General features: G+C 53.5%; 1 protein-coding gene across 14 annotated transcripts in view; it reads right to left on the bottom strand.

The window, feature by feature from the left end:
* Positions 1 to 27049, bottom strand: part of ATP2B2 (ATPase plasma membrane Ca2+ transporting 2) — a 373765-nt gene that overhangs the window by 11177 nt on the left and 335539 nt on the right. For 9 of the 14 annotated variants that reach the window (XM_038565641.1, XM_038565640.1, XM_038565644.1 and 6 more), the window contains 10 exons: positions 23246 to 23487; positions 21868 to 22102; positions 14491 to 14670; positions 14202 to 14289; positions 10127 to 10233; positions 9471 to 9662; positions 6694 to 6907; positions 4571 to 4782; positions 4270 to 4377; positions 2178 to 2360 (listed from right to left, as the gene is read on the bottom strand). In XM_038565641.1, coding sequence (XP_038421569.1) covers positions 2178 to 2360; positions 4270 to 4377; positions 4571 to 4782; positions 6694 to 6907; positions 9471 to 9662; positions 10127 to 10233; positions 14202 to 14289; positions 14491 to 14670; positions 21868 to 22102; positions 23246 to 23487 — 1761 coding nt within the window. Of the gene's footprint in view, positions 1 to 684; positions 857 to 2177; positions 2361 to 4269; positions 4378 to 4570; positions 4783 to 6693; positions 6908 to 9470; positions 9663 to 10126; positions 10234 to 14201; positions 14290 to 14490; positions 14671 to 21867; positions 22103 to 23245; positions 23488 to 27049 lie in introns of all 14 variants that reach the window. The other 5 variants (XM_038565648.1, XM_038565649.1, XM_038565650.1 and 2 more) reach the window with 2 other exon arrangements.

The following is a 27049-nucleotide window of genomic DNA, read 5'->3' as shown; positions in this document are numbered from 1 at the left end:
TCAGACCTTCAGCGTGCAGGGAAAAGGAGTGTGTGTAAGGCAGCTGGTGCCATCAGATGTACAAGGGAAGAAGGCAGAGGGTTCTGAACTACTGGGGCTGGGGCCTCTAGGCTGTGATCTCCTTGGTGGCCTGGGACCTCTGAACAATAATGCCCCTCTCTTGGCTGGACCCCACTGTGATTAACTGTGACCCCTGATGGCCTTAACCCTTGGTAACCCTTCACCTAACTGACTGTAAGACTCTGCCCTCCCAGCCAACTCTGAGCTTGCCCTGGTGGGCCAGGCTCTTCCTGATGGAGTGGAACCCTAGACTAATTGGGTCTCCTCCTTGCCGTGCTGGCTGACTGCTCCCCTTCAGCCGCTGTGACCCAGTGGGGGGCTGGAGCATTCGATCACTGGGAACTCCCTGGCCAGAAGCCGATCCTTTGACTCACCCAAGCCTTTTTGGCCACATGAGACCTTCACGACCCCCCGGCCAAGTGGTAAAACCCCGACCCTGACCCCAGCCAACCCTGGCCCACCAAGTGATGGCCACCCCGTGACTGGCTATACTCTCCTGACCAACAGGGACCCTCCTCGATGGCTGTGGCCCCTCGCCCCCCGCCCCATGTCCTTGGTGCCCCGGCCCCTGCCCGCCCAGCACTGGCGTCGGTGGCGCCCGAGGCAGTAAGGATTCACACTCACGCCCAGCTGCAGCAGGAGGAAGGCTGGTCGGAGAGGAAAGAGCATTGGACAACGACACGCGACTAGGGCTAGAGAGATTGGCTACGTCCTGGCTCTGGCTGGTGACGGAGGACTGTCTCCGCAGGGCCCCCTGAAAGGAGGCCCCGCTCTTGAAAGTATTGACTACTTCAATCTGCAATGGAGGAGAGAACGAGACAAGTTGCGAGAAGAACGGACACACAGCTACACGACTGACAGGCGCAACGCCACGAGCACAGCCGCAGCCACGGTGACGACGACGACGTGACTTAAATCAAACAAAGACTACCAGACACACTCAAAGGCTCTGAAAGACATATGCTCGGCGCCAGGCCCCTCTGTGGGCCCCAGAGCCCTGGGGAGGGCTGGCTAAGAGGGCTGCAAGCTGGGTCCTTGTCGTGGAGGAGAACCCAGGCTGTGTCGGGAGGGAAGGGGGGGCCTCTGACTCTGACACCTGCCCCGCTCCCCACCCCAGCTCTCCAAGAGGGTTGGCTCCTAAACCTCGGTCACCCCTAAAGCTGGAGGGGGGCTGCTGTGAAGGCCAATGAGAGGATGTTCAGGAGTGCCCTGTGGGGTGTGAAGCAGCCCAGGTGATTTACTCTTTGTTAGAGTGGGGTGCTAGGCCTGGCAGGGTGATGGGGGCAGCCGTGAACTTCCCAGACGGCTCTTCCCGGCAGTCTGGGCATGAGACCCACCCCACCCTCTCTTAGTTTCCTGGTCCCCTGTGCCCCTCCTCCCACAGGGCTGTGAACGTACAGTGTGACCTATAACTCCAGCCTGGGCAGAGGGCTGTGTGAGAGCGTGCGGCCTGTGCGTGGGGGCCACATGGATGTGGCACGTGTCTCTGTCCAGGGGAAGAAACCCATCCCACGCATGTGCTTGGCATGTATGTACCCTTTGTGTGCATGTTTGGGTCTGTGTATGCATGGGGCAAACCAAACTTTTCCTCCCAGAGTGGCCATGATGCTTCGGCGGAGGCTGGAGGGCAGTATCTGGAAGCCCTGTGGAGGACACGTACATGTGTGTAGGCATGCTCGGACCTCACAGGCTGACCCTAGGCCAGGGAGGATCTGGGGCTGGCCCTGGGCTCACATGGTCTAGTGTCCAGCCCTGCACTGCCCCTCTTGGTGGCCGCCCTGCAACCCAGACCGGAGCCCCACACTCACCTCAGCACTCAGGCCCCCTCCCCACTTCGAGGCATCCCCCCCCCTTGGAAACCCATGATGTGTGTGACCCCCAGTCTGACCCCTTGCTGGTCTGAGGGGTGAGATGGGAGGTTCCTGAGAAGGCCACAGCTTTTTTAGCAGCCATGTGGGTGTGTGTGCGGGGAGCATGGGTATACCAAAGGCTGGTTAGGTGGTGAGAGCAGGGCTGGAGCCCCATCTCTGTGGGCCTGTGGGTGGCATGGAGCACGCCCATCTCTGTCACCCACCCACCCCGGCTAGGTGGGGCCCAGCCCCGGGAGCCTCCTATACCTGAGTCTGGATTCGATTCAGGCCTCGGAACCACAGGATCTGGCCTCGCCGCAGCTCCCTCTCAGCATGGTCTATCTCCTCCACGTCTTCATTGAGCTCCTCCTCTGGGATCTCCTCCTTCTGCGTGAGCCTGCCTGCCTCCTTGAGGAACTTGAGCCTGCTGGTCGGGATGGTAGCGATGACCTGCAGGGGGTCCAGCATCAGGGTGATGGGGGCTGTCCCTCAGGTGGCCTCCTTCCCACCCTGCCACCCCACTCCCCTCCCTTCCCCTCCACTTACCTAGTTACACTCAGCATGCTGCTTAACTCATCTTACCTGTTCCTCAACTCCATCTTTTATAATTTCTTATTGATTTGCTTTTTAATTCACACACTCATCCAGAGTCGGGGGACACAGTGGAAAATCTTGGCCTTTAGGAGTTGGACAGGTGTGACTTTGAATACTCCAGACCTTATAGGTCATGTGACTGTGGGTAAGTCATTTAACTTCCCTGAGCTCTGGTTTTCCCATCTGTAAAGCTGGGGACAATTCTCCGAGTTTGAGGATTAAGCAAGATGGTGTGTCTAAGTTGCTGTGCATGAGCCTGACCCATGGCTGGCCCACAGGTCCCTGTACTCATTCCTTCCGATCTCTGGGTCCTGTGGTACCCAAGTGCAGGCAGCAGGGGCTCAGGGCTCAGGGCATGGGTACCCTGGGGACAGCCTGTCCTGGGACTCTGGGAATGCTTGCCCTCCCAGAAAGCAGAGGCAGTATGAGAAGAGGATCTGCTTTTATTCTTAATCATCCTCCAAAGGGCTTGTCCACAGGGCTGAGGCATGAGAGGCAGGCCCTATGGGGACGCTGAGGTGGCACAGATCAGAGGCCCCTTTCATATCGTGTAGGGACTAGATGGGGGCTGACCTGGTCACAGCCTCACAGGTTCCCCTGGAGGTGTCAGCATTGCCCACTGGCATAGTCCCCAGGCATTCAGATCCTGCTCTCCCAGATGCCAAGAGCTCCCTGAGGATAAAGATGGCCTGGCTCTGGGGGTACCCGGGGAATAGAGTTGCTGAGGCAAATCTAGTTTATCAACTTTCCAAAGAAGCTCCAAAGTTTAAACAAGGACTTTTTGAGTGAAACTAAATTTTCTTCTTTATCTTCTAATTAATTTCTGCTCCTGCAGCTTCCCACTCCAGCCTGGAACAGCTTGAAGGCAAGAATAATGTCTCAGGCCAGTTGGGGCCCCCATGACCTGGACAATGGAGCATCTTGGGAATAAAGCCCCTTTGGTCCAGATCTGGCTCCAGGTATTTCTCACAAGAACTGCATCCTGGTCAGGCTGCAAGCAATGAGTGCCGAGAAGGGGTGTGTGTGTGTTTGTGTGTGTGTGTGTGTGTGTACGTGCATATGCACACATGCACATGTGCACACATGCCGAGGACTTGGGCAAAAGTAGGGAAGGGAGCCGGTGTGAGAAGGTTCTGGGTCACAGCTGGAAGGGCCCCTCCCGAGCATCCAGCCCATGGTTCCCCAGAGCCGGGGAGGATCTCGGACACAGCATCGAACAGCGCTGAGACAAGCCAGAGCTCATTGCTCCTACATTTCCTCAGAGCTCTCTAAGGGTCTCTGCTTGGTGTCAGACCACTTACTAATTATCCTCTTAAACAACAAGCTGGCTTCAAGCTCTGAGCCTTGGCAGGCCATGGCATCTAGTTAGAGTTTAATAACATTGTTCTCATTACATTATTATTTTTTGTTAGCTTCTGTTTATGACAAATGATATTAATTTTCTAATCATGTTAATAATATAAAGTTGCATGAATTTCAGTAAAAAAACTGATTTGATTGAAAGAAAATATCAAACAAATCACAGGATCAACGGTATATGGATATAAGGCAAAAATCACAGTGGTGGTACCCAAAGGACCAGTATCTGGGACCTGAGCCAGCCCCCACTGCTCAGATGCTCAGAGATGGGGAGGGCCTCGCGTAGGGCCAGACAGTGCATCTATGGCAGATCCAGGACCCATTCCTGGGACTCCCCGGTTCCCTGTCCGGTGCTCTTTCTCTTCCTCGGCCGAGGGGCACCTCCTCCAACCCACTTGGAACTTACCTGGCCCCAGACGAGCTCTCCTAACCCGATGAATATGCACCACATCCACTGGTCCAGCTGCAGTGGAGAGCAGCTGAATGGCTTCCCCCCAAACTGCACGATCACTATCTGGAGGTGAAAGGGGAGAACAGGGAGAGAGAGAGAGACAGAGAGACAGAAAGAAAGAGACAGAGAGGGAGAAAGACAGAGACACAGAGAGAGTCAGGGGCCAACTCAGGGGTCTGGGCTCTCAGGGCACTGCCAAGGGACTCTAGTGGCCCACTGCCCACCCTGGCCCAGGTTAGGGTGGGGACCTGGCTACCTGGATGGCAAAGGTGCCCAGCACGATGGTACAGAAAATAGGGTTCCGGAATATGCCATCAAAGACATTGCGCTCGCCATGGATCTTGCGGGCATTGATCTCGTTAAAGAGCTGCATCATGACGAAGGTGTTGAAGATGATGGTGTAGTGCTCCGAGGGTGGCGAGTGCAAGGGCGCGTTCCTCCCACTGTCGATCTGGAACATCTTCTCGCCTGCCAAGCCGAGAGGGGGGGAGCGGGGCTGAGGGCCTCGGCTAGAGGAGACGTGGGGCCCTGCGCAGGGGCCTCTTCTGCGCAGTCAGGTGGGTCATGCAGAGACGGAGGCGGTGCTCTGGATATCAGGGGGCAGGGTGGGCTTGCACTGTTGGGGAGTCCTGAGTGTGAGTGGAGGGATGACAAGACCCTTTCTTCTCTAGGGAGAAAGACCTTGGTGAACTTTATTCCACTCTTCCGTGGAAATCTGATAGAAGTGGAATGTAAGCTGTATTGTCAGCTGACACTGCTTATAGAAAGTGACCTCCACTTGGCAAAGTCATCTGGACTGTGGGGACTGGGTGTGAACTGGGAATCCCTCATGGGAAATCATGACCTTGGGCTCCCCTGAAAGTGGGGTTTCTTGGGGCACCTGGGTGGCTTAGATGGTTAAGCACCTGCCTTTGGCTCAGGTCATGATTCCAGGGTCCTGGGTTCAAGCCCTGCTTTGGGCTTCCGGCTCAACGGGAAGTCTGCTTCTCCCTCTCCCTCTGCCTACCCCCTGCTCATGCTTCCTCTCTCTCTGCATTGCTCTGTCTCAGATGAATAAATAAAATCTTTTTTTTTTTAAATTTTTATTTATTTATGATAGTCACAGAGAGAGAGAGGCAGAGACACAGGCAGAGGGAGAAGCAGGCTCCATGCACCGGGAGCCCGATGTGGGATTCGATCCCGGGTCTCCAGGATCGCGCCCTGGGCCAAAGGCAGGCGCCAAACCGCTGCGCCACCCAGGGATCCCTGAATAAATAAAATCTTAAGAAAAAAAGTAAGGCTTGTAGCTGACTGCGTCCCTTGCAGAGACCTCTGGAAGCTTCAGGAGATCTTACAAGAAATATTGATTGCTATGTGGAGGTTGGGGCTTTTAGGCCAGGCTGGCTCCACCCATGTGGCCTCATTCCCTTGTACCTGAGTTGCCACATGGTGGGGGGAGAGTAGCCCCCCGGGCTGCTGTGCGGGGACCCACTGATGACGGGCCTTGATGCCATTCTACATCTCTTTGCAAAGCTGTGTTATCTGGTGCCAGGAGGGCTTGTGGGGTTTTCTTAGTGTGAGGTGTCTAGCTGAGTCCAAGACCACTGAGAGTAGGTGCTCAAGGGGGGAAGCCAGCAAGTAAACTAGGAACTACTCCCCCCCCTTCCCTGACCCTTCCTGGAAGTCTTCTTTCTTCATTCACATGGCTTCTTCAAAGACTCTAAAGATAATCTATGCAGTAGTCCTGACAACACACCACCTTCAAAATTTACACAAGAAGACTGCCCTTTGAGGAATAGGATCCATGCCCTACCCACATCTGTACTCTGGACTTTGAGGGAAGATGCTCAGTGGCATTGAAAGCCACACACCTCACGTGATAGGGCCCTGCCCGGGCTGAGGACTCCCAGCTGGCCCTGACTCACTGTGTGGCTATGGGCCAGCCCCTTCCCCACTCTGGGCTTCTCCATAACTCACCCAAGGAAAACAGGCCTGGTCTCTACCCAGGCTCCTCAGTTCGGCTGAACCCCGCAGGCAGGTCCCCTCACCTCTGTGTGCCTCAGGGCACTCACTGTAATGTATGGTGGGGACCAGGGGCCTGCCCCACTGAGTGCGTGCAAGACCTAAATGAAGCAGCCTAACGGAAAATGCTGTGGAAATAGTTGGTGGCTAGGCAGGTGTTCGGCCTCTCCCCAGGGAAATCTCAGAGGAAGCCCGCATGAGGCACGGATGAAGTGTAGGAATGGGTCAGAGAAGGGGCCAGACCTGCTATGTGACCTTGAGCAACTAACTTCACCTCCCTGAGTCCCCTGTTCCTTCACTGGCAGACAAGAGGGTGGATGTGAATCCAGGAGCCTGGGGATGGCCAGGGTGTCCCAGGTGGGCCGGTGGGGGACTCACCAACAAACAGCAGGGTGAAGATGAGGGTCAGCTGGTAGACGGCATGGCCCAGGATGTTCTTCATCATGGTCCGTGAGATGAGGGGCTTGTTGCGGCCATATGGCTTCCTCAGAAGCAGGGTCTCGGTGGGCGGCTCCGTGGCCAGCGCCAGCGAGGCGAACGTGTCCATGATGAGGTTTACCCAGAGCATCTGCACGGCCTTCAGGGGGGAGTCCTGGAGACAGCAGCGGCGGGGAAGGCTGTCACGGGGAGGCCGGCCCGCGGCTGCTACGAAGTGCCGGGTGTGGGTCTCGGCAGCTTCCTGCTGGTCTTGAGCCGGCTCTGCCCAGGGGGTCTGCCCTCAGCCGGCCTGCCCACCAGGCCCCTGAGCGAGCACCCCACAAGTTTGCCAGGCCTTCCCTTCCCTGGAGCACGGCCTAGACCTGCCCACCCATGTTCTCCCGCAAGGAGAAAATTGAGTCTTCCAGGCACGACGGTCAGCAGCTCCCTGCCTTCTGGTAGATGTGCCTGCTTCCCTAGCATGTGCCCTCCTCTCCTTCGGCCCCCGTGGACACTCGTCTCCTGGCTAAGGCCGAGATCTCCCCTGTCTCTGACACAGATCCTATCTCCTCAGTCTCCCACTGCTGCTTTCCCCTCAACTATCAATGGCTCTGGTCTCTGCTGTCCCACAAACAGTGCCCACAGCCCCTGTCCCCTTGTCACTACCACCTTTTTACCTCGTCATCCCACTTTACCTTAGGCAACTACTGTGTGCATCTATGGTTCCAGAAGTAACAAACTTCCTATGGTAGAAAACTTGGGCAAGTAGGGAAGAGCAGAAGGAGCTAAAGCTCGTCAATGACCTTGTCACGACTAGTGGCCGCTGTCCACATTCTGGTGTGGATCCTTCCAGGCCTTTCTCTGGCTGCGACTGGGATCACAGAGTCATACCGCTCTGTATACAACCATATCACATGGGGTACACTGCCTCGAGGAACTGTCCCCTCTACTGTCGCACCCCAAGGACCTTGTCCTTGGCAGCCAGACTTTGGCCTTTCCATGCCCCCCAAATTCTTTCCTCCAAGGTCCCCAGCATCTTCCTTGTTGCCAATCGAGAGACGCATTTTTCCAGCTTCCTCTCACCGACCTCATTGCCTCGTGCGGCCACTATCTCCTCCTGTCACTAGACCCCACTCTCGTGGCCCACCTGCCCCAGGGCTCTGGCCATTTCTTCTTCTCCTCCCTCAGGGCTCCTCTTGCCTCATCTTTTAAATCTCTGCTCCTATGGCCCCTTCCTCAGCCCTACTTTCTTCACCACACCTATCCCTCTGGCTTTCGGTGCCCACCTCTCCCTAGCATCACCCTCTCTCCAGCCCATACCTCCTCTCCCTCTGTTCTTTTAGCCTCATCTACTGTGGAACACCACCTGCAGGAAGCCCACAGACCCTGGAAACCTAATAGCCTAACCTAAACTGTTCTTCACCCCTGTATCGTTTCTCAGTGCAGCCCCTGAGACCCACTCTGACCACACCCCATCCACTCACTCACTTCCTGGATTCATCAGAGCCCTTCCTGCAGGCCACCTCTCCTATCTATGCCCTGGAGCAGCCACGTTCCCTCGTCCTGAAGCTTTTTCCTGCTCACCCACCTTCTCTGTTTATATGTGCTTCGGGGTCAGAGCCTCCCATGTCCCCACCAACGCCTACATAGCCCTGCCACAAGCTCAACTTCAGGCCTTAGGCAAACTGATAGTTCTCCTTGAACCTGTTTCCCCAAGGGCATCAGTGGGTCCCTGAGAAGCCTGCAGGAGCTGCGGTGCTGTGGAAGGCTTCCCCAAGTACCACTAGAGGGCGTCTGTCACCCATAGACCAGGAGAGGGCCCTGACAGTAGAAGGGACCCACCGGCCACCTCCCAGCTCTGACTCTAGGATAGGGCACTGGGTGCTGCCACATGCAGCCCCAGGGGCTCAGAACGCAGTGAAGGGAGCAGCATTCCTAAGGCCACAGAGCTCTTTGGGGCAGTGCTGCCTTCTGGGCCTCTGGGGGCTCCTCTCTGTGGGCAGGAGCTTGTCTACCCGTGTGATTGCCAGGAGGCCTTGAAATACTGGCCCTTTCCTCTCCAGGCCAGGCTGGTCAGCCCCTAGGAGAAGACAGGAGGCTGCAGGAACAATGGCAGGTTCCTGGCTGGTCCATCCTCAGCCTTGGTTTCTGCTTCTGTAAAATGGGGATCATTATAGCTCTCACCTTCTGGGGCCAGGTGAGGAAGGAGCGAGGCTGAAGACATGCAGGCCTGCTGGCTGGCTTCCCCTGAGCTCGGGATGGGGCTGCTCATGGCCAGATGGTGATCCTGACAGACAACTGCCTCTCCCAGTGACAAAGAGCCCTAACCTGGCCGTAGGGCCCCAGGCAAATAGGCCTCTCCTGCCAGAACTGAGGCCCCCAGGACTCTGCTGGCTCCTTGCCCCCAGCGGGTTGCCTGACCCCCCTTGGGCCCTGCCCTGCCTCTGCCTCCCTCTGGGCCTTTGGGGCCTCTGCCTTCCTTTGAGGATGACCTCTTCTGCCTCCTGCAGCAAGGACCAGGGCTGTGACTGGACGAGACAGACATGGGGGTGAGGCTTGACATCTCTTGTTCGCTAGATGATCTTGGGCCAGCCTCCCGCCTGACTGAGCCTCATTTCCTCAGGCTGGTGCCTGCACCTGTGGTCTGTGATGCAACTCCTGGCCCTTGGCAGGGCCTTCCCCATGCTTTGGTATGCCCGGCCCTGCCCACCTGCACTCCCCGCCCCCCAAGGACCCACCTGTGTGATGCAGGCGCCGGTGAAGGCCACGATCACAGCCACCACGTTGACCGTCAGCTGGAACTGCAGGAATTTGGAGATGCTGTCATAGACATTGCGGCCCCACATCACTGCCTTGACAATGCTGCTGAAGTTGTCATCCGTTAGGATGATGTCTGAGGCCTCCTTGGCCACGTCCGTGCCTGCGATGCCCTGTGGGGACAGGAACAGGAGCCTGTGAGGGGCGGCTGGGGGGTGAGCAGCTCAAGCAACACTGTCCTCATCCCCTACACATCCTCAGTCCTATACAAACCCCCACATGCATACTCCCAACTGCCCAGCACGGCCAGACCACATGGTGTGTGTGTGCATGTACCCCACCCCCTAGACCCAGGCCCCTGAGGCCAGCTCTCTGCCTTTGGGAAGTTGTTCCCTGGCCTACCCTCCCCTTAGCTTCCCCCCACCCCCATCATTGCAGGGAGCCCCCTTCCACCCTTCCAGGGGGACCCCAGGGGCCAGGCTGAGGCTTGAGAGCCCTGGGCCCATGAGGTGGATGGTGGGTGAGCTGAGTGTGCACCGGGTGTCCTGCACAGACAGCTTGAGGCTGTGTTGTCCATACCCCCTGCCCATGAGCTCCTGCCAGGCCCACCCTGGGGCCCGATGCGAGCTGCCCCTACCATGGCAAAGCCCACGTCAGCCTTCTTGAGCGCAGGCCCATCGTTGGTGCCATCCCCCGTCACGGCCACCACCTGCCGCTGCTCGGTGTGTGTGCTATCGATGATGCCTGTGGGGTGGGGCGGGAGTGCGCTCAGGGCCCCAGGACACTCCATGGGCCAGAGGCAGCCCCGGCCAGCCCTGACCGTTGGGAGGACCCCGGGCCGGGCACAGCCTCCTCTTTGGCCCCTGCCCTGCCACCCCCTCCTGTTGTGGCTCTTCCCAGCTCCAGGCTTGCCTGCGGCTGCCAGCACCTGCAGGGGATGTTGGGCACCTCAGTCCTCTGCGGTCTGGGCCCTGACTGCCTCTCCAGCACACTCTGCACTCTCCGCAGCCCTTGGCCACACTGGGGGCCACCTGGTTGGAAACACCTCCCCCTCTGCCTGAGTTCTAGGAGCGCCTCTGTTCTCCTATCATCTGCTCCTCCCTCAGCTCCTTCTCCCTGTACACCCATAGTCCCTCCTGAGGAGGCCTGGGCTGTGCCATTTGCCAATGACCCCTGACCCGGACCTCTCTCAGACATCTACCCTCAACAAAATATTCAGGGGCACCTGGCTGGCTCAGTTGGTTAAACGTCTGTTTGTGTTTCAGGTCATGATCCCAGGGTCCTTGGGCTCCCTGCTCAGTGGGGAGACCCTCTCCCTCTGCTCCTCCCTGCCCACCCCACCCTATTCTCTCTGTCTTGCTCTCTCTCTCTCGAATAAATAAAATCTTTAAAAAAGAATAAATAAATAAAAATAAAATATTCAACAAGTTGAATAAACAGCATGTGGCCTTGTCACTGAGCAGGGGCCAGCGGAAAATGGTGGGTGAAAGATGTCATCATTGGTCACATATGGAACTTGAGAGGATATGTCCATGGACAGGACAGAAATTTGAATGTCACTCTTGGCATGTCCCTCATTTCACATCTCACATCCATCACCAAAGCCTGGAGTTTCTGCTCCAAGATCCCACTGGAAGTGAAACATTCCACTTCTCTCTGTCCCCCTCCCCTCTGCCACCAGCATCGTCTCTGCCACCCACTAACCCCAGGCTGCCCGTCCAACCTGCACAGCAGCACCAGGATTTCTCTCTAACCCCTGTTGCCTCCCTCTAAACCAATAGTCATTCTGTCATGACCCGTGCTAGCCTCAGGGTGCCATCCATGTTTTTAGCTCCATGCAGAAAGTTTGATGTCCCTGGTGATCAGACTCACCTGTTCTCTGATCTTCTCTTCTCTTGTCCCTGGCCACCCCCAATCTGTGCTCCAGTCATAGGAATGGCTCTCCGTGTACAAAGCCGGCCCCCTTGCCCTTGTCTGCTTGGGCTTCTCCGTTGGCTGGCTGGGCCTGTCTTGTGCCTGTAGTCTCAGCTCGGATGCCACTTCCCCTGGGGAAGCCTTTGTGTCTCCCTGAGTACCCTCACCTGCCCTAATCAGATTGCTGTAGCTCCCGTATGTCTCTCCCTGCCCTGTGCCTGGTAAGAAGCAGCAGCAGCCCAAGGGATGAGGGAACAGGTTCCCTGAGAAGCCTTTGTAGGTCCTTGCAGCCACTTCCCCAGCCCTCGGGAGTGGTCCAGCTTCCACCCTCTTCAAGGCCTAGTGCCAAGGCCACGTGGTCTGGGACTCATCCTAGGCTGTCCCCCACCCCCACCCCAGCTGGTGGCAGTCCCCCAGTCCCCAGCCAAGACTCAGCCTCCAGGTTCTGTCCACTGGGCATGCGAGGCCTTCCCTCAGCATGCCTATCTGCTCCTCCAAAGCAGGGAGGGGCCACATTTTCCTCTGTGGACCCGCAGACTGGTACCAGCTTTGACACAGCCCTCCTGCTGTTCCCAATAGAAGGGGAGCTGGGAGGACACCTTCTCCCAGACCACTCTCCTCCACCTCCAGAGCCGGCATGGCTTTGCCACTCCACTGACATGGCCTGCCTGCGTGCGGTCACCAAGGACCTTCCTGTGGCCATCGCCTATGGTCACATTCCTGTCCTATCTCTCTGGACCTCTCAGTGCCATTCCTGCCGTGGACCACACCTTCCTCCTCGGCAAGCTCCCTTCTTTGTCTTCTTGGACACCGCTGATCCTGGTGTCCTCCCACTCCTCTGGCTGCCTCTTCTCCATCTCTCAGCCTCTGCCCATCACTCATGTGGGAGGTTCAGGGGTTTGGCAGGCTCCTCTGCTCTCCCCATGTAGCACAGCCCACCTGCGTCTTTATCTCTCTGCTGAGCCCTGACTCCACAGATGGCAAGCTGTCTTCTGGACATCTCCACTTGGATGTCATACGGCCTCCAGCTCAGCTGGCCCTAAACTGAACTCATCACTCTCAGATCTGTCCCTTGTGACTCCTGACACCCAGCTGCCCATTTAAAAACCAGGGGCCATCCTGACATGCTGCAAGCTCTTGAACCTGTATAGACTGAGGGAATCTGGGACCCCTCACCCCATCTCATCCCTCAACTATATCTGAACGACTGCTGGGCCCAGGTCCTTCTACCACCCAAATAGGTCTCTGACCTATTGACTTCCAGCTCCACCTGTGCTGTCATCACCCTACCCTGATCTGGGAAGTAGCTCTTACAGCTGGACAATCCTGGTGGTTCTCCCCACAAGCGGGCAATGAACTTTATAAAATAACACTTTTCCCCTCAAGGCCTTCCTAGTGGCTCCCAATGCTGGGCTAACAGCACAGGTCATTGGCCTGGCATTCAAGGCCCTACATGACCTGATACCAGCACCCTCTTCTCTGGTCTTCCTCTCTCACCTGAGGTCCCTGCCTGGCCAACTGAGCTTCTTTACATTTCCTGAGGGTGCCTGGGAAGCTTTGCCTCTGGTCTTTCACAGTGCAGTTCTCTGACCCACCTGAAAACAAAAGCCCTTTCTCCTGGACCCTCGACCTACCTTCGATGGCCTATGATGTGACATCCATCCCCAGCCTGAGTGAGACGCCAACAGAGGGCCCTATCCTACCCTTCCACTGATTACAGCCTCTAGGTCTGTGGAAGGAAACCTGTTTAATGTCTGCTGGATGGACTCTTTGGACCATGAATTCTAAGATGGAAGGAGCATGTCTGCCAAGAGCAGGGCCTGGCACTTAGCAGATCCTTAATAAATATTTATCAAGAGAATGAGTAAATGAATGAGTGAGTGATTAAGATAGAAATGGGGATTGGCTGGGGGGCTTCTTGCTCTGGTATCTGTGATTCTGAGGTTCTGAGTCTCTATTCCCAAGCCAGATCTGCCTCCTCTAATGTCCTTGGGCAGCATTTTGGGAGAGGAATCCAAGATGCCCCAGGGATGACCTCAGCCAGAAACCTGCCCTTCTATGGCCATTTTAAAGATGGAGAAATTGAGTCCCAGTAGAGGAGAGACTTGCCCAAGGCTATAGAACAGGTTAGTGGAAGAGCCAGGACTTGAAGCCAGGGCTGTATGACTCTAAAAGTGCCCAGCACCCGGCCACCTATATGGGCTCAACAAATGGTATGCTCCTTCTCTCTGGAGGAAGACAGGGAAGGAGAAGGATGCTAGCTTTTGGTCTCATCTCTCAGGTTGCTATTCCCAGGAGAGCCCACCCCTGGGGTTCTGGTCACAGATGTTTGTTGGAGTCCTCAGAGATCATGCAGACCAGGAAGACAAGCTCTGGGGCCAGGCTGAGAACATAAATAAGTCAAGTGGGCTGGATGTCAAACAATAAGGAGTGGTGAAGACTGATTCAAAGTGAAAGGAGAGTGTGTATAAAGCCATCCAAATTCAACATAAAAAAAGGCACTACATCAGTCAAATATAACATGTCTGTGGGCCCTATTTGACCCTCAGGTAAAGACTTTTGGACCTAGACAGGCCCAGCCCATTGTTTTCTAGAAGAGGTGGAACCCAGAGAGAAGATTCACAACCTCCCCATCCCACTGTGGCCCTTAGAGGCCCTCCCAGGGCTGCAATGGGGTGAAACAAGGGTGTTGCCAGGTGTGGGGAGCTCCGTGCAAAAGCCCCTCTGTCCTGGAAAGAAGCTGCAGGTACCAGGAGAGGAGCGGATTCTGGTCTCAGAGCTGCCCCCCCAAGTCTTACCTTTGACGAGGGTATGCTTGTCCGTGGGGGAGGAACGAGCCAGCACCCGTAGCTTTGGCCAGATCTTGTCAATTCGCTCCTGTTCAATCTGGAGAGGGATGGGGGAGGGAGTGGGTTGGGAGGGGTATCAGAGAGAGAAACTGAGGTCTGGAGAAGGGAGAGGACTTACCCAAAGTGAGTGGGTTCTTAGTGGCACGCTGGCTGTCTTCTCTACAGTCATGCGGCCCCCATGCCTCCCAGCCCCCATCCGAGCTCATCCCTTGGAAGCTTCCTTGTGCTGGGCACTTACCTCCCCCTTCTCATTGCGGATCCTCCGGTTGAACTCCTTGCCCTCCAGGCATAGAAAGTCTTCCCCAGGATGGATGATGCCACACTTGATGGCGATGGCCCTGGCCGTGTTGATATTGTCACCAGTGACCATGCGAACTGTGATGCCTGCCCTCTGGCACTTGCGGATGGCTTCTGGGACCTGGCAGGAAGGCAGAAGCAATGGGGGTGAGTACCACCTAGGGCAGGCCCTCACTTCCCTTATGGATCCCAGAGTGAGCCCTGTTCACAGGCAGCTCCAGTGTAAGGGGCCTGGATGACCATGAGATACTGATAGCACATATGGCATGTGGGCTGTCTCTTCCCTTTCTGTGCCTGTGGCAGGCATTGTTAATCGATCACAGAATCCTCTGATTAAACCCTGATATGGTCTCAGAATTCTCAGTGGAGTCCCAGGCAGCTACCACTTCCCACCATATTATCCCTCTCTGAGATAAAACCCTAGGCTATCCTGACCTGGGCAAGGACTTTGAGAAAGACCTCAAGAACACTTCAGGTGAGAATAGAACATTCTACTATGGCATAGGAATGTGTCCCTGCTTTATACACATGCGTAATTCCTGCAAAGTCAGTGATAGATAAATATGTTCCTGTATTTTCAGGGTTTTTTTTTTTTGGGGGGGGGGCGCATTGCATTTGGGAACACTGCATTTACAGAATGTGACACTGGCTTAGAATAAATACAAATGATTATACTTCATGTAAAATAGGACATTTCCATGAGAGAGTAAGGACTACCTCCTGCCCTCTCTGACTGTAATGATAGACTGATGTCTGGGCCAATGAGGCCAGAGTAGACCCAGCCAGTCAGAAGTGGGGTAAGCACCATCCCCTTCCCCAGTCCCTGCTCCTAGGCAGAGCTGTGGATTTATTTGCCCCGCAATTAGGATGCAGAAATCAGCCTGGAGCTGCTGCAGCCCTTTACACAAAACATAGATCAACTGAACAAGTGATTCTTACCCATGGGCAGTGACAGATGATAAAATAATATGGTAATACTTGCTGGTTGCTGCAAAACGTCTTTGAGTGGAAGAGGACATGTCAAGGGCAGAAAATCCAGTTGTACTAAAAGACCAAAGCACTTTAGAATCTCACGCTTGGAGAGGCTGAGTCTAACTCTCATTCTTCACACACATCATAGTTCCTGGGAGCTCACTTCCATCCCCACTCTGCCAAGCCACGGCTGAGAGGGACTGAACTTGCACTCCGCCCCCCAAAGTCAAGGTCAGTGGCCCTTAACCACCGTGACTGGGGCTTTTATCCGACGGGAGAATTTGGACCCAGACACGCACACAGGGAGACTGTCAGGTGATGATGAAGGCAGAGATTGGCTGCTGCTGCCGGAAGCCAAGGAGGGCTGAAGATTTCCAGCGAACTCCCATAAACTTGAGGGTGGGAATGGGGGAGGGGTGAAGGTCTGAAGCAGATTCTTCCCCAGGGCCCTCAGAAGAAACCAACCCTGCCAACACCATGACCTTGGACTTGCAGCCTCCAGAACTGTGAGACGGTCCAGTCCTGTTGTTTGAGCCCCGTCCCCCGCACCGCCCACCCAGCCTGTGTAACTTGTTATGGCGGCCCCAGCAAACTAATACAAAGGGTTAGAACATTGGTTCAAAACCTGGCTGTGGGCAGCTCCTGACCGCTGGTCCCCTTCCCACCCTTAGGAATTTTAAACACAAGGCTTGATCTTGAAAATATTTAGCCTCTGTCCACCCCCACAGCAGCTGCACAGAGCACCACCATTCCAAGGTGGGGTCACTGCCCAGACCTTACCCAATCTCCCTGCCTCTGGCCTTACCCCTCTTCTATCGTTCCTCCACCTGACCGCCAGCGACCTGCCTGAAGTTCAGCCCGGGTGTCATACTCCTTCAGGGGCTCCCCCCTGCTGCTTGTAGAGAAAAACAAGACTCCTGAGCACAGCCATCTTGTGGTAGAGCAAGGAACAAATGTCGTGAAGAGGCAGGTTCCAGGCCAAGGTCAGGAGGCCTCTCTGGCTACTAGAATTGTACGAGACCAGCTCTGTGGTGACAGGTAGTGATCTCCCCGTCACAAGGGCTAGAGCAGGGTAAGCTGACCAGAGATCTCCTCTGGGTGTGTTTCCAGGGCTTGGGGAAGAGCCTTCTGGTGCCCTCTCAGGGCTTGGGGCCACGTGAGCAAGGCCTCTGCCTTGTGCCTGCTTGCATAGGTAAACATGACCTCTTTCTACAGAGCCAGAGGGAGTGGGGATGTGGAATGTCCAACATCCTGCTACATAATTTATTGATGTCCTCACAACAGCTGTAACCTGGACGGCGGTCCCTTGGTGTCTCCTGACCCAAGAGGAAAGGAAAGAGCCACTGCTCTGTTGGCTCTATATGCCTTATCTGGCTCCCCTTCAAAGCAATAATTCAGGTTATGTTTGACTGAAAGACGCTTGAGGTCTTGGAGTTGGAAGGGGCTTCAGATCATGACTCTGACTCTCTGTTCATTGCCGAGATTCCTGTTAGGCATCCAACAGATGGCCAGCCAGCCTCTGCTTGCATGCCTCTGACGATGGGGTGCTCACTCCTTCTAAGGCTGACCACTCTATAGTGGAACGAGTCTATCATATCATTCTTTTTTTCAGATGAGAGCAGTTGTTCTGGGCCTGACTTGTACTCTTGCAGGAGGCAGGGTCTTTGGTAAAGATCTCTGTACAAAGAGCTCTGGGAGCACAGAGGAGGGTGCCATTCCTTCAGAAGGAAGTAGATGGAGAGAAGAAATATGCGAAAGCTTCTTGGAGAAGGGGATATTTGAGCTGCTTTTGTTCAGCCAACACTAACTGAGGCTCTGGTGCCTGGCACGGCGCCCTGGCTGGGACTACACAGATGACCACTTCATGGCCCGGGCCAGAGAGAACTGTTCCCTGAGATGCACTGGCAGAGAAGGTGCAAAGGGGGTTGCGGAAAGTGTGGCAGGTGTTCTGGAGGGGCTGAGGCTGAGGAGGATGAGGGGCAGGAGCTGGTGGCCATGAACTAGAGAAGCGCCTGCACTCAGAAGGTGCTGGAATCAGTGGCTTGCTCCCACAGTTTCCTCTGTGTGGTGGAGGCTTCTCTGCCTCTGGGAGAGGGGGATCAGGAACTGAAAGGCAGGGTTGAGCTTTGTCCTGGGGACCCAACCGAGTGTTGGCTTCCTCATTTGTAAAAGGGGGATGAGTTTTATTTTTTCCTAAAGATTTTATTTATTCATGAGAGACACACACAGAGAGTCAGAGACACAGGCAGAGGGAGAAACAGGCTCCATACAGGGAGCCTGAGGCAGGACTTGATCCCAGGACGCTGGGATCACACCTTGAGCCAAAGGCAGACGCTCAACCACTGAGTCCCCAGGTGCTCCACTCTCCCCCTTTTAATCTGTGTGTCACAAATCTCTCCCTCTCTCCTGTGCAATGCCTTCTACTCATGAAGCGATTCAGGATTCCTCCAACCCAATGGGGTGCTTCCTTAAACCGCATTCAGCATTTCCTTGCCAAAGGGACTGGTTCATTTGTTTGACAAACAGCTACTGAACATTGAACTCTTCTGGGCACCGAGGATCCAGAGATGATTAAGACTTAAGCCACAGAAGCACCGATCTGGCTGAAATACACTTTCCATGTAGACAAAATAACTGTAAAATTAAAAAAAAATTCCTTCTTTTGCTAAAATTATCCAAGATTTTTCTCACTGAGGAAAAACAGCCAGAAAATGGGTGCTTCCTGTTTTCATTAAATAAAGGCTTTTAAACATCTGTTGTTTCTGGTGACACCCGTTGTCTGTGACTCCAAGGGCTCCCAACACCCCCGGATAACCGGGCAAATCCCAGACTGCTGCTCTCCTGATGGCTTTATCTGCTGTGGCTTCAATCAGTATCGGAAAACGTACCCGAGGCAGCATGTTACATGTGTCTGGGGGGTGATCGACAAGCCTGTTTTGATCTGTTCTGTCTTCTGTCTTCTCAAGGGGAGAAGGCAACATGATTTGTCCCCTTGACAGATGCGAAAACTGAGGGAGGCAGAGTTTATGTTCCAGTGACATCTGCAAAAGGAATCTGAAAATGTTCGTAGGACCCTAGAGGTGGCCCAGGCTGAGGTTTCTGGTCCGATCAGCCTCAGGGTTGCCTGGGAGAGCCTGCCCCAAACCACAGGCACAGACACTGGCCTAGTCACCCAAGGAGCTGGTGACGGTGGCTGCCTGTGAGGCGGGAACCAGCATGAGAGGCTGCTTCACTGTCTGCGCTATTGAACCATTTGAGTTTAGCTCCATGTGTATAAATCACCTAGCCTAAAAGCCAAATAAATCAAAAGCCATCCCCACCCCATTGGGAAATGCTGAGTCAACAGGTCAGAGCTTTTATGCTTTCAAGTTAGCATCACCAGCAACTGTGCTGTGTCCCTTACTTGGGAATGACCAACTCTAATTGTTCAGATGGGGAAACGGAGACCGGAGAAAGGGATGCACCTGAGGTCTTCTGTGAAGGAGTGGCAGGAGCTGGATTCAAGTCCTTATCCCTTAACTCTGCTGTGTCACTCTAGTAAGTCACTGCTCCCCAAAACAGCTCATAAACATCGAAATCTACATCCTGGAGGAGAGTCTGGGGGAGAGAGGAGGTCACCAACAAGGGTGTACTAACTTGATGGAAGCAAAGAAAAGTATCAGGGTAAGCCCTCCAGCTGGTCGTCTCAGAATGCTGGAGCTTGGCAGGGCTTCTAGGCCAACCTCCCATTTTACAGATGAGGAAATGGAGGCACAGAGAGGGGAAGTGGCTTGTTAGTGGCAGAGTTGGGGCTTGGATCTAGGCCCCCTTTCTCCAATGTAGATGTCTGCAAGATGGGTGGGACAGCTGTCCCTTCCCAGAGTCTGAGCCTGAAGCCAGCTTCTTTGGATGATCATGCTATGAACAGAATATGCCGGGACCCAGCTTAGACTCTCCTAACCCTCCTGACTTAGAACCACTTGCCCTTCCATTTCTGCAGCACCCAGGAGAAGGGCCTAGGGCAGGAAGGCAGAAAACCTGTTCTAATCTGGATTTGCTCAGCCACTTAGTGCGAGACTTTGGGAAGGAACATCACTGTCCCATCACTGGCCTCACTGAGGGTGTGGGGAAGCATTTGGTCCAGGTCAGCAGCAGCTCAAACCTAGAATCATACCCCTTTAGTGGATTGTCAAATCAGTTTAGTGGGTGGTAATTAGCATTACAAAAAAGAAAGAAATAGAAAATACTTCCAAGTGCATCACATTACTTTCTGATATCCTTATTTTGGTTAACTGTGTGTGTTTACTGAGTCATGATATAAAATACATCTGTTATTAGTACAGGTCATGACAAAAAAAAAGGGTATGTGTCTGATATCACTTCCCACCCCATCTCAGGGATGCTTCGGAGTTAGGGGGATGGGCTAGGAGCTCTTGGAATGGGAAGGACAGGGAAGCTGCAGGCTGGCCTTGTCTGCTGTGTGGAGACTAGACCGGGAGATAACCGGTCATGGGAAGCCTGAACCCATTAGCGCCTGGTAATGACTGGGCATCCCAGGGAAGGCTGATAAATGGCCTGTCAGTCCAGGGAGAGACGCAGTCTGCAGGAAAAGACATATGGCCGAGCACCTGGGACACAGTTTGCCTTTGCTGCTTTTAGGCTCTGGGTGGGAGTGAGGAGGCCTATGGGTGGTAGACGTGTGTGAGATAAGTACCAGGCATGGTATTAGAAGATGGGTGTTCAAGTCCCTTTCGTTCTCATTCATTCATTACACACTTAATCGAGCACCTTCCAGAGGCTGGGCTCTGTGTTAGGGGCTGTTATGTGTCACTAGACCCAGAGTTTTGAATCTACTGGGAAGAGACATGAAAGGAGGGGACCCACATTCAGGAACCACCTACCTCATGCCAGACAGACTCTGCCTGTTGCTTGTGTGTGTGTGATTTGACACCTCATAGTAGCTGGGGGTGTGTATGTGTGGAGAATACTTTTCCTATCCCCACTCTACAGATGAGAAAACAGAGGCTCAGGGAGGTTATGTAACTGGCCCAAGGCCACATAGCTAGTAATGCTGGGACCCAGGATCCTAGGTCTGTCTGATGCCTGAGCTCACACTCTTGGCATCGCCTTTCCTTGCTGCTAAAACATGAAAATCCATGTCAGTGACATTCGAGTTTCACTTGGTCTTTGGAACACAGACTCTCAGAACATCAGGGCTGGGAATTCGGAAAACACCTTGTCTACCTCCTTTCACTTGAAAGAAGGGAAACATGGAGGCTCCAAGAGGATCAGGGAACAGCAAGAGGCCCCCCGGGGAACAGTGTCAGGGCAAGTGGGGAACAGCGATGTCGCCTCTGGTGGAGGAAGGTGGCCCTGAGAGATACAGTCACCGCCTTCCACAGCCGAGGCCAATTTGGGTCCAGCTCGGGCTGGCCTGGGAATCAACACCCAGCTGCCGTGTTGGTCCTCCGGTGACATGGAGGCCAGCCTCTCTGTGCCTTGTCCTGTGTGCTGGGCTTTGCCCTCTAGGGCCCCCCAGGGTGAGGATTCGCTCTGCCTGCCCACAGCGATGTGCTGGAGATTCGAGGCAGCCCCCTCTTTTGACTGACCACACGGGCCCATCTGTGCAGGGCAGGCTGACAGAGCACAGAGCCCTGCAAGTCCCCAGCACTGAATTCTGGCCCCCCACCAGGTGCAGATGCAGCGAAAGGAGGCTGAAGACCTATGGGGGCCGAGCACACAGTAGGTGCACTTACTACATCATCTTCCTGGGTCCTTACAGGGAGGGGTGCTGTCATCCCCTTCTCTTCTGCTTGAGAATCTGACCTTGGGTTGACTTTCTAGCTCTGTGCCCCTGGAAACCTGATAAAGGGAGACTGTCGGCTATGTCGCTGTGCGAGCCTACCAGGGTTAACTGATTGGGAAACTGGGTCTTAATGGACAGAATCCTAACTTGGGGTTTTCCTGAATACTGGTGGCCTTTGTTTCTGGGTGTCTCCTTTGTGGGGATCCTGGAATCCAGGCCTATGGCTGTGTTATAGGAGATCTTGACTCCTGGGGGACAGGAGGCTTCTAAGGCAGGGGAGACCCTATGCTTGTCCCTTCGGGGGTTTCTGGATGGTTGGGTGGATGAACTGCCCCCATGGCAAAGCAGCACCTACTGGCAGGGTGTGGGGCGCTACCCCATGTCCTGAGCAGATCAATGCCAAGTGCGGCCTACGTTGGTCTTATGAATCTGAATGCTTAGGTAAGGAGAAAACCCTGTGGACACTACAGGGAAACAGGCTCAGAGAGGTGAGGCAACTTATGCTAGCTAGTCAGCAAGCTGGGATCCCAGCCTCTCCAAGCCTGCTGGGAGGCGGCTTACCTCGGGCCGCACAGGGTCCTCGATGCCCACCACGCAGATGCAGGTTAGGTCATTGAGGATGTCATTCTCATTGTCCCAGTCGGGCTCAGGGCTGCTGGGGAAGTCACGGTAGGCCACACAGATGGTGCGGAGCCCATCGCAGGCCATGGGCTCGATCACCTTCTTCACCATCTCGTCCCGGTCACGGGGCCGGAAGACCCGGGGATCCCCTGCCCCGTTGAGGATTTTGCAACACCTGGGAGCCAATGGGAGGGAGATAGGTGAGGTCCAGCCAAGGGCCCAAGGGTCCTCCCTCTGACCAGCTCGAGCTCACCTCCCCCTCCCCAGTGATGCCCAGCTGGCCGTGGTTGGTCATCCAGGGTCCGTCCAGTTCATCTCCCACAATGCTTCAGGGCTGGTCCAGGCCCCTGGGCCCCAGGCAGGAATGAAATCAGGACCAGCCAAAAAGAAATCAGGCAGCCTTCTTGCAATATCTGCCCCAGTCCATTCAGCAAGAGCACATCACATATACTTTGATCTGTCTTATATTCACAAGATTTCATCTGAAAAAATAGTTTCACAGCTAAAATGATTTTCAAAGGGCATGAAACCTAGGCTAGTGGTTCTGGGCCTTGCTGGCACATTAGAATGGCTTGGGGGGAACACAGAATAGATAAAAACCCACGTGTGAGCTCTACCTCAGAGGTTCCAATTGATTTTTAGTATATTCTTTTAGAGAGGGAGTGGCGCAGGGGCAGAAGGAGAATCTTGAACAGGCTCCATGCCCAGTGCAGAGCCCAACGCAGGGCTCAATCTCATAACCCTGAGATCATGACCTGAGCTGAAATCAAGAGTCAGATGCTTAAGGGTCTGAGCCACCCAGGTGCCCTGTATCAGTGGTTTTTTAAAAGCTTCCTGGGGTGATTCCAATGTGGAGTCAGAGTTGAGAACCACTGGGCTACACCAATCCCCTCAAGGTATGAGTGGGGAAACTGAGGTCCTGAGACTGGGAGTGACTTGCCTAGCTCTCCAGGCTTATCTCTGGCACCTGGGGCCAGAGAGCACTAGCTAACAATGAACATCGCTACAGTCAACCAACTCTGCGCTGAGGGAAGTGAAATAAGGGAGCTTTAACAGTGACAAGGTGGCACTTCCTGATGATCCGGTGATGTAGGGAGGAGTAGGGGGAGGGCTCTTTGTAGAAATTTTAAAGGGGAAACTGGAGAAAGCACGCGGAGGTGGTCCTGCCAGCGTGACATTGGGCAGGGGCCCCTCCCTGCACCCCAGGGTGCCAGACGGCCCTCCAGCCCAGCCTGCGGGACAGCCCGCTCGACGTGGTGGTCCCCACGACACTGTGGTCCCCTGCTCCCTGCCCCCCACCCACGCCGGCGCCTCTTACTTCTTGAGCACGATCTCAGAGGCGCCCTTGCTGTACATGCGGAAGCTCTCGTCGGGCAGCTTGATGACCGTGCTCATGGACTTGCGCACGGAGTTGAAGGTGTACACCTTGTACAGCTTCTCCTCCGGCATCTGGCTGCGCACGGGCTCATAGTCTTGCTTCAGGTCCAGCACGAAGCCCAGCAGGCCGCACTCCGTCTTGTTGCCCACCTGCCGAGGCAGGGCACCCTCCTTCTCTGGGGGCTGTGGAGAGAGGCCGGGGTTGCCTCTGTGTCCCCCACCTCCTCAGTGAGCCCTGTGTGCCCCCCTGTCCCACCACCTGCACCCTCAGCCCTCTTCAGCCCGGACCCAGTCCTGGCTCTGGATGAAAGGAGCAAGGTCAGCTTTTTAAAAATTATAAACTTGTTCAAACATACAAGCAGGATTGAGAATAAGAAAAGAAACACCTGTGTACCCTCCATTCAGCTTTGTAGAACCTGAGCATGATGCCATGTTTGCTTCAGATTTTTCTTTCTTGAGGAGAACATGGCAGATACAGGTGTGCCCCCCCCATGTATCCCTCCCTGTCTGCAGAGTCCATCTCTTGCCCCAGAAAGAACCTCTATCTTAAAAGTGGTATTATTACCCCATTTGTTAAAAAAAATATTTTTTAAGATTTTATTTATTTGACAGAGAGAGAGAGCACTTGTATGAGTGTGAAATGGGGAGGCACAGAGGGAAAGGGAGATAGAGAATCTTAAGCAGGCTCTATGGCCAGTGTGGAGCTGGGTGCAGGGCTCTATCCCAGGACCCTGAGATCATGACCTGAGCTGAAACTAAGAGTCGGGTTCTTAGCCAACTGAACCACCCACCCAAGTGCCCCTACCTGGTATGTATTTTAAATTTTTATTTTGAGATAGCTCTAGATTCACATGCAATAAGAAATAGTAAAGAGAGATGGCATACACTCTTCATCCAGTTTCCCCTAGTGCTCACCAGTGTAAGACTACAGTACAACGTCGCAGCCAAGATACTGACATTGCTGTAATCAAACCCACCTTCCTCAGAGTTCACCAATTTTACATGCACTTGTGTGTGTGTATGTGTTTAGTTCTATGCAATGGCATCATGTGTGCATTCCTGTGACCATCACCAAGGAGATCCATGACAAGGATCCTATCCCTATGCCATCCCTCTTATTTTATTTTTAAGATTTTATTTATTTATTCATGAGAGACACACAGAGAGAAGCAGAGGCAGAGGGAGAAGCAGGCTCCCTGTGGGGAGACTGATGTGGGACTCGACCCCAGGACCCTGGGATCATGACCTGAGCCAAAGGCAGATGCTTAATCCCTGAGCCACCCAGGTGTCCCCACCACCCTTTTGATGTCACCTTCTTTTCCACCCCTTCCCAGGTCCTGACTACCACTAATCTGTTCTCTATCTTTACATTGTCATTTCAAGCCTGTTATATAAATGGAATCATATGGTATGTGAAACCTTTGAAGACTAGCTTCTTTTCACTCGGCATAATCTCCTCAAGGTCCAGGCAAGTCGTTGTGTGTGTCAATAGCTTGTCCTTTTTCCTTGGTGAATAGTAGTCCATGCTATGGATGGACTGTCCCTTGTGATCTCAATTTAGGTTCAGCCACATGAAACTGCTATTTTTGTAAGTCAAAATGGTAGATTCCAAGTAGTTTAACCTTATGTACGCATGTGTGTATGTGCAGTGCTGCTTTGCATGTTGAAAACCCCATGTAAGGAGACTGTAATATTCTTCTAAGCCTTGTTTATTCAAATGTAAGTACATTTTGAGAATCACCTGTGTTTATGGCACTAGTTCTTTCTTACTGCTCGATTGATTCCATTCTATGACTAAGCCGCTGTTTACTTTTCCTCTTTTCCTTCTTTCCACTCACTGATTTGGTCCTCTGCCAGCTGCTGGGCTGCATGAACGCAACCTCACCCTCACCCTTGGGGTCCCAGTGAAATCACTGACCACCTCTGCTCTAGCAACTCTCACTTCCTTGGTGATGGCTTGAACGTGAGCTGTTTCATGCTTCTGTGCTTTTGCCTCTGCTGTTCCTTCCCTCCTTCCGTGCCAGGCAAATTCCTCCTTGCTTTTTTAAGTGCCAGCTCAAATATCTCTGGGTCTTTGAATATTGCTTACTCCCCTCTGAGTAAACAGTTATTGTATTCTTTTCCTCTCTAGGTTCTCAGGATCAGCCCAGTACACAGTAGGCATTTACTAATTGTTGGCTGGATGGTTCCATGCAGACCAGAGTGGTGGGAGAGGCACAGATTAACAGGCAAGAACAAGACACCTCCATATGAGCTAATGGCAGGATTAGCCGGAGGTTGTGGGAGGTTCATATTGGCAGGTGAACTCACGTCCCACCTGTACCCCCGCACATGTGCACATCTCCTTGCATAAAATTACAATGCAGCATCTCGGGTGGAGGTGGCTTTGGGAATGGCAAAAGTCACTGCAGATAAACCCAAACCCTAGAGAGATTTAGAAGAGGAATATCTACCTACAAACATGTCTGGGCTACCAACCCCCAAGAGCCCCCTTCTATTAGTGGCTTTTTGTGGGTCTCAGACCAGCCTTGTCCAGAACTCTGCATCCTCACCCTCAGCTTCCATCATACTGCTCAAAAGGACTTCCCAGACAGGCAGAAGATGGGGTCAGGAAGATTCTGGCATAGACCAGCTGTGTAGGCAACAGGACAGTGATTGGACATAGCTCTGGCCTGTTCCCATGCCATACAGAACTATGTCTCCAGCACCACTGGCCTTGGAAGGCTCCCCACTCCTGAGTTCTTTGGTGGTATTAGATTTGGGAGCAAAGAAACTTTTGGTACAGCTTCCCATTTCTCATGTTTGCAAAAATAAATTTGAAGCACTTCCCTTTGTCTCTGTAGTATGGTGTTATGTTGTGCTTTAAGAAACTATGTATTTATTTACTTCTATTTTTTTAAAAAAAAAGTTTGTTTATTTACTAGAGTGAGAGTGCAAGTGTACATGCAGGGGGAGGGGCAGAAGGTGAGGGAGAGAGAGAGAATCCTACGCAGACTCCCCACTGAGCACAACCCCAAGATCACGACCTGAGCCGAAATCAAGGGTTGGACACTCAACCTACTGAGCCACCCAGGCATCCCTATTTACTTACTTTTAATTTTTCCTACATTTTTATAATTAACCTTCCGGTGATTTCCAGAATTTTATTTCTTTTCCACAATAGTTTTTCTCCCCTTTCCATTAATGAAAGAAAATGACAACATGGAGGACTTAAATAAAAATGCCTAATTACTTACTAGCACAAGAGGGCTGAGCAGTTATGCCTTCAGAATACCCGGCATTTTATTATCCTCTGTGAAATATTTTAATTTTCTTCTAAAAGGATTTCAAACAATCCATGGTTGCAAATGGCAGAGCTGCCTCCTACGTAATTCAATTTGTTTCCATGAACTTGAGCTCCGAGATTGCCTACGTGCATTACTAAGAAGCAGGGGCCCGCCCCTATTCTCTTCTGTTTTGTTTTGTTTTTGTTTTTGTTTTTTTTAATCTTGACAAACCCAGAGGTTTTGCTATTGCTGTAGACTTTCCAAGAGCCTTTCTATCTCTAGGGCTCTGATTCTGTAAGGGAATTAAGGCATCAGTATTGTTTCAGTTTTAATGGACAGGAAGCAAGCAGAAGGGAAGTGACTTGTTCGTGGTCACAGACCTGTGGAGGGGCAGGCCTGGGGCTGTCCCCAGGCCCCTCCGCTCCCAGTGCAGAGCTTCATCCAGCACATTTCCCTGTGAGGTACTTAGCCCTTTGGGA

This window comes from Canis lupus, chromosome 20, assembly GCF_011100685.1.
Source record: "Canis lupus familiaris isolate Mischka breed German Shepherd chromosome 20, alternate assembly UU_Cfam_GSD_1.0, whole genome shotgun sequence".
In the NCBI taxonomy this organism is placed as follows: domain Eukaryota; kingdom Metazoa; phylum Chordata; class Mammalia; order Carnivora; family Canidae; genus Canis; species Canis lupus.
This window is presented reverse-complemented; position numbering and strand designations above follow the sequence as displayed.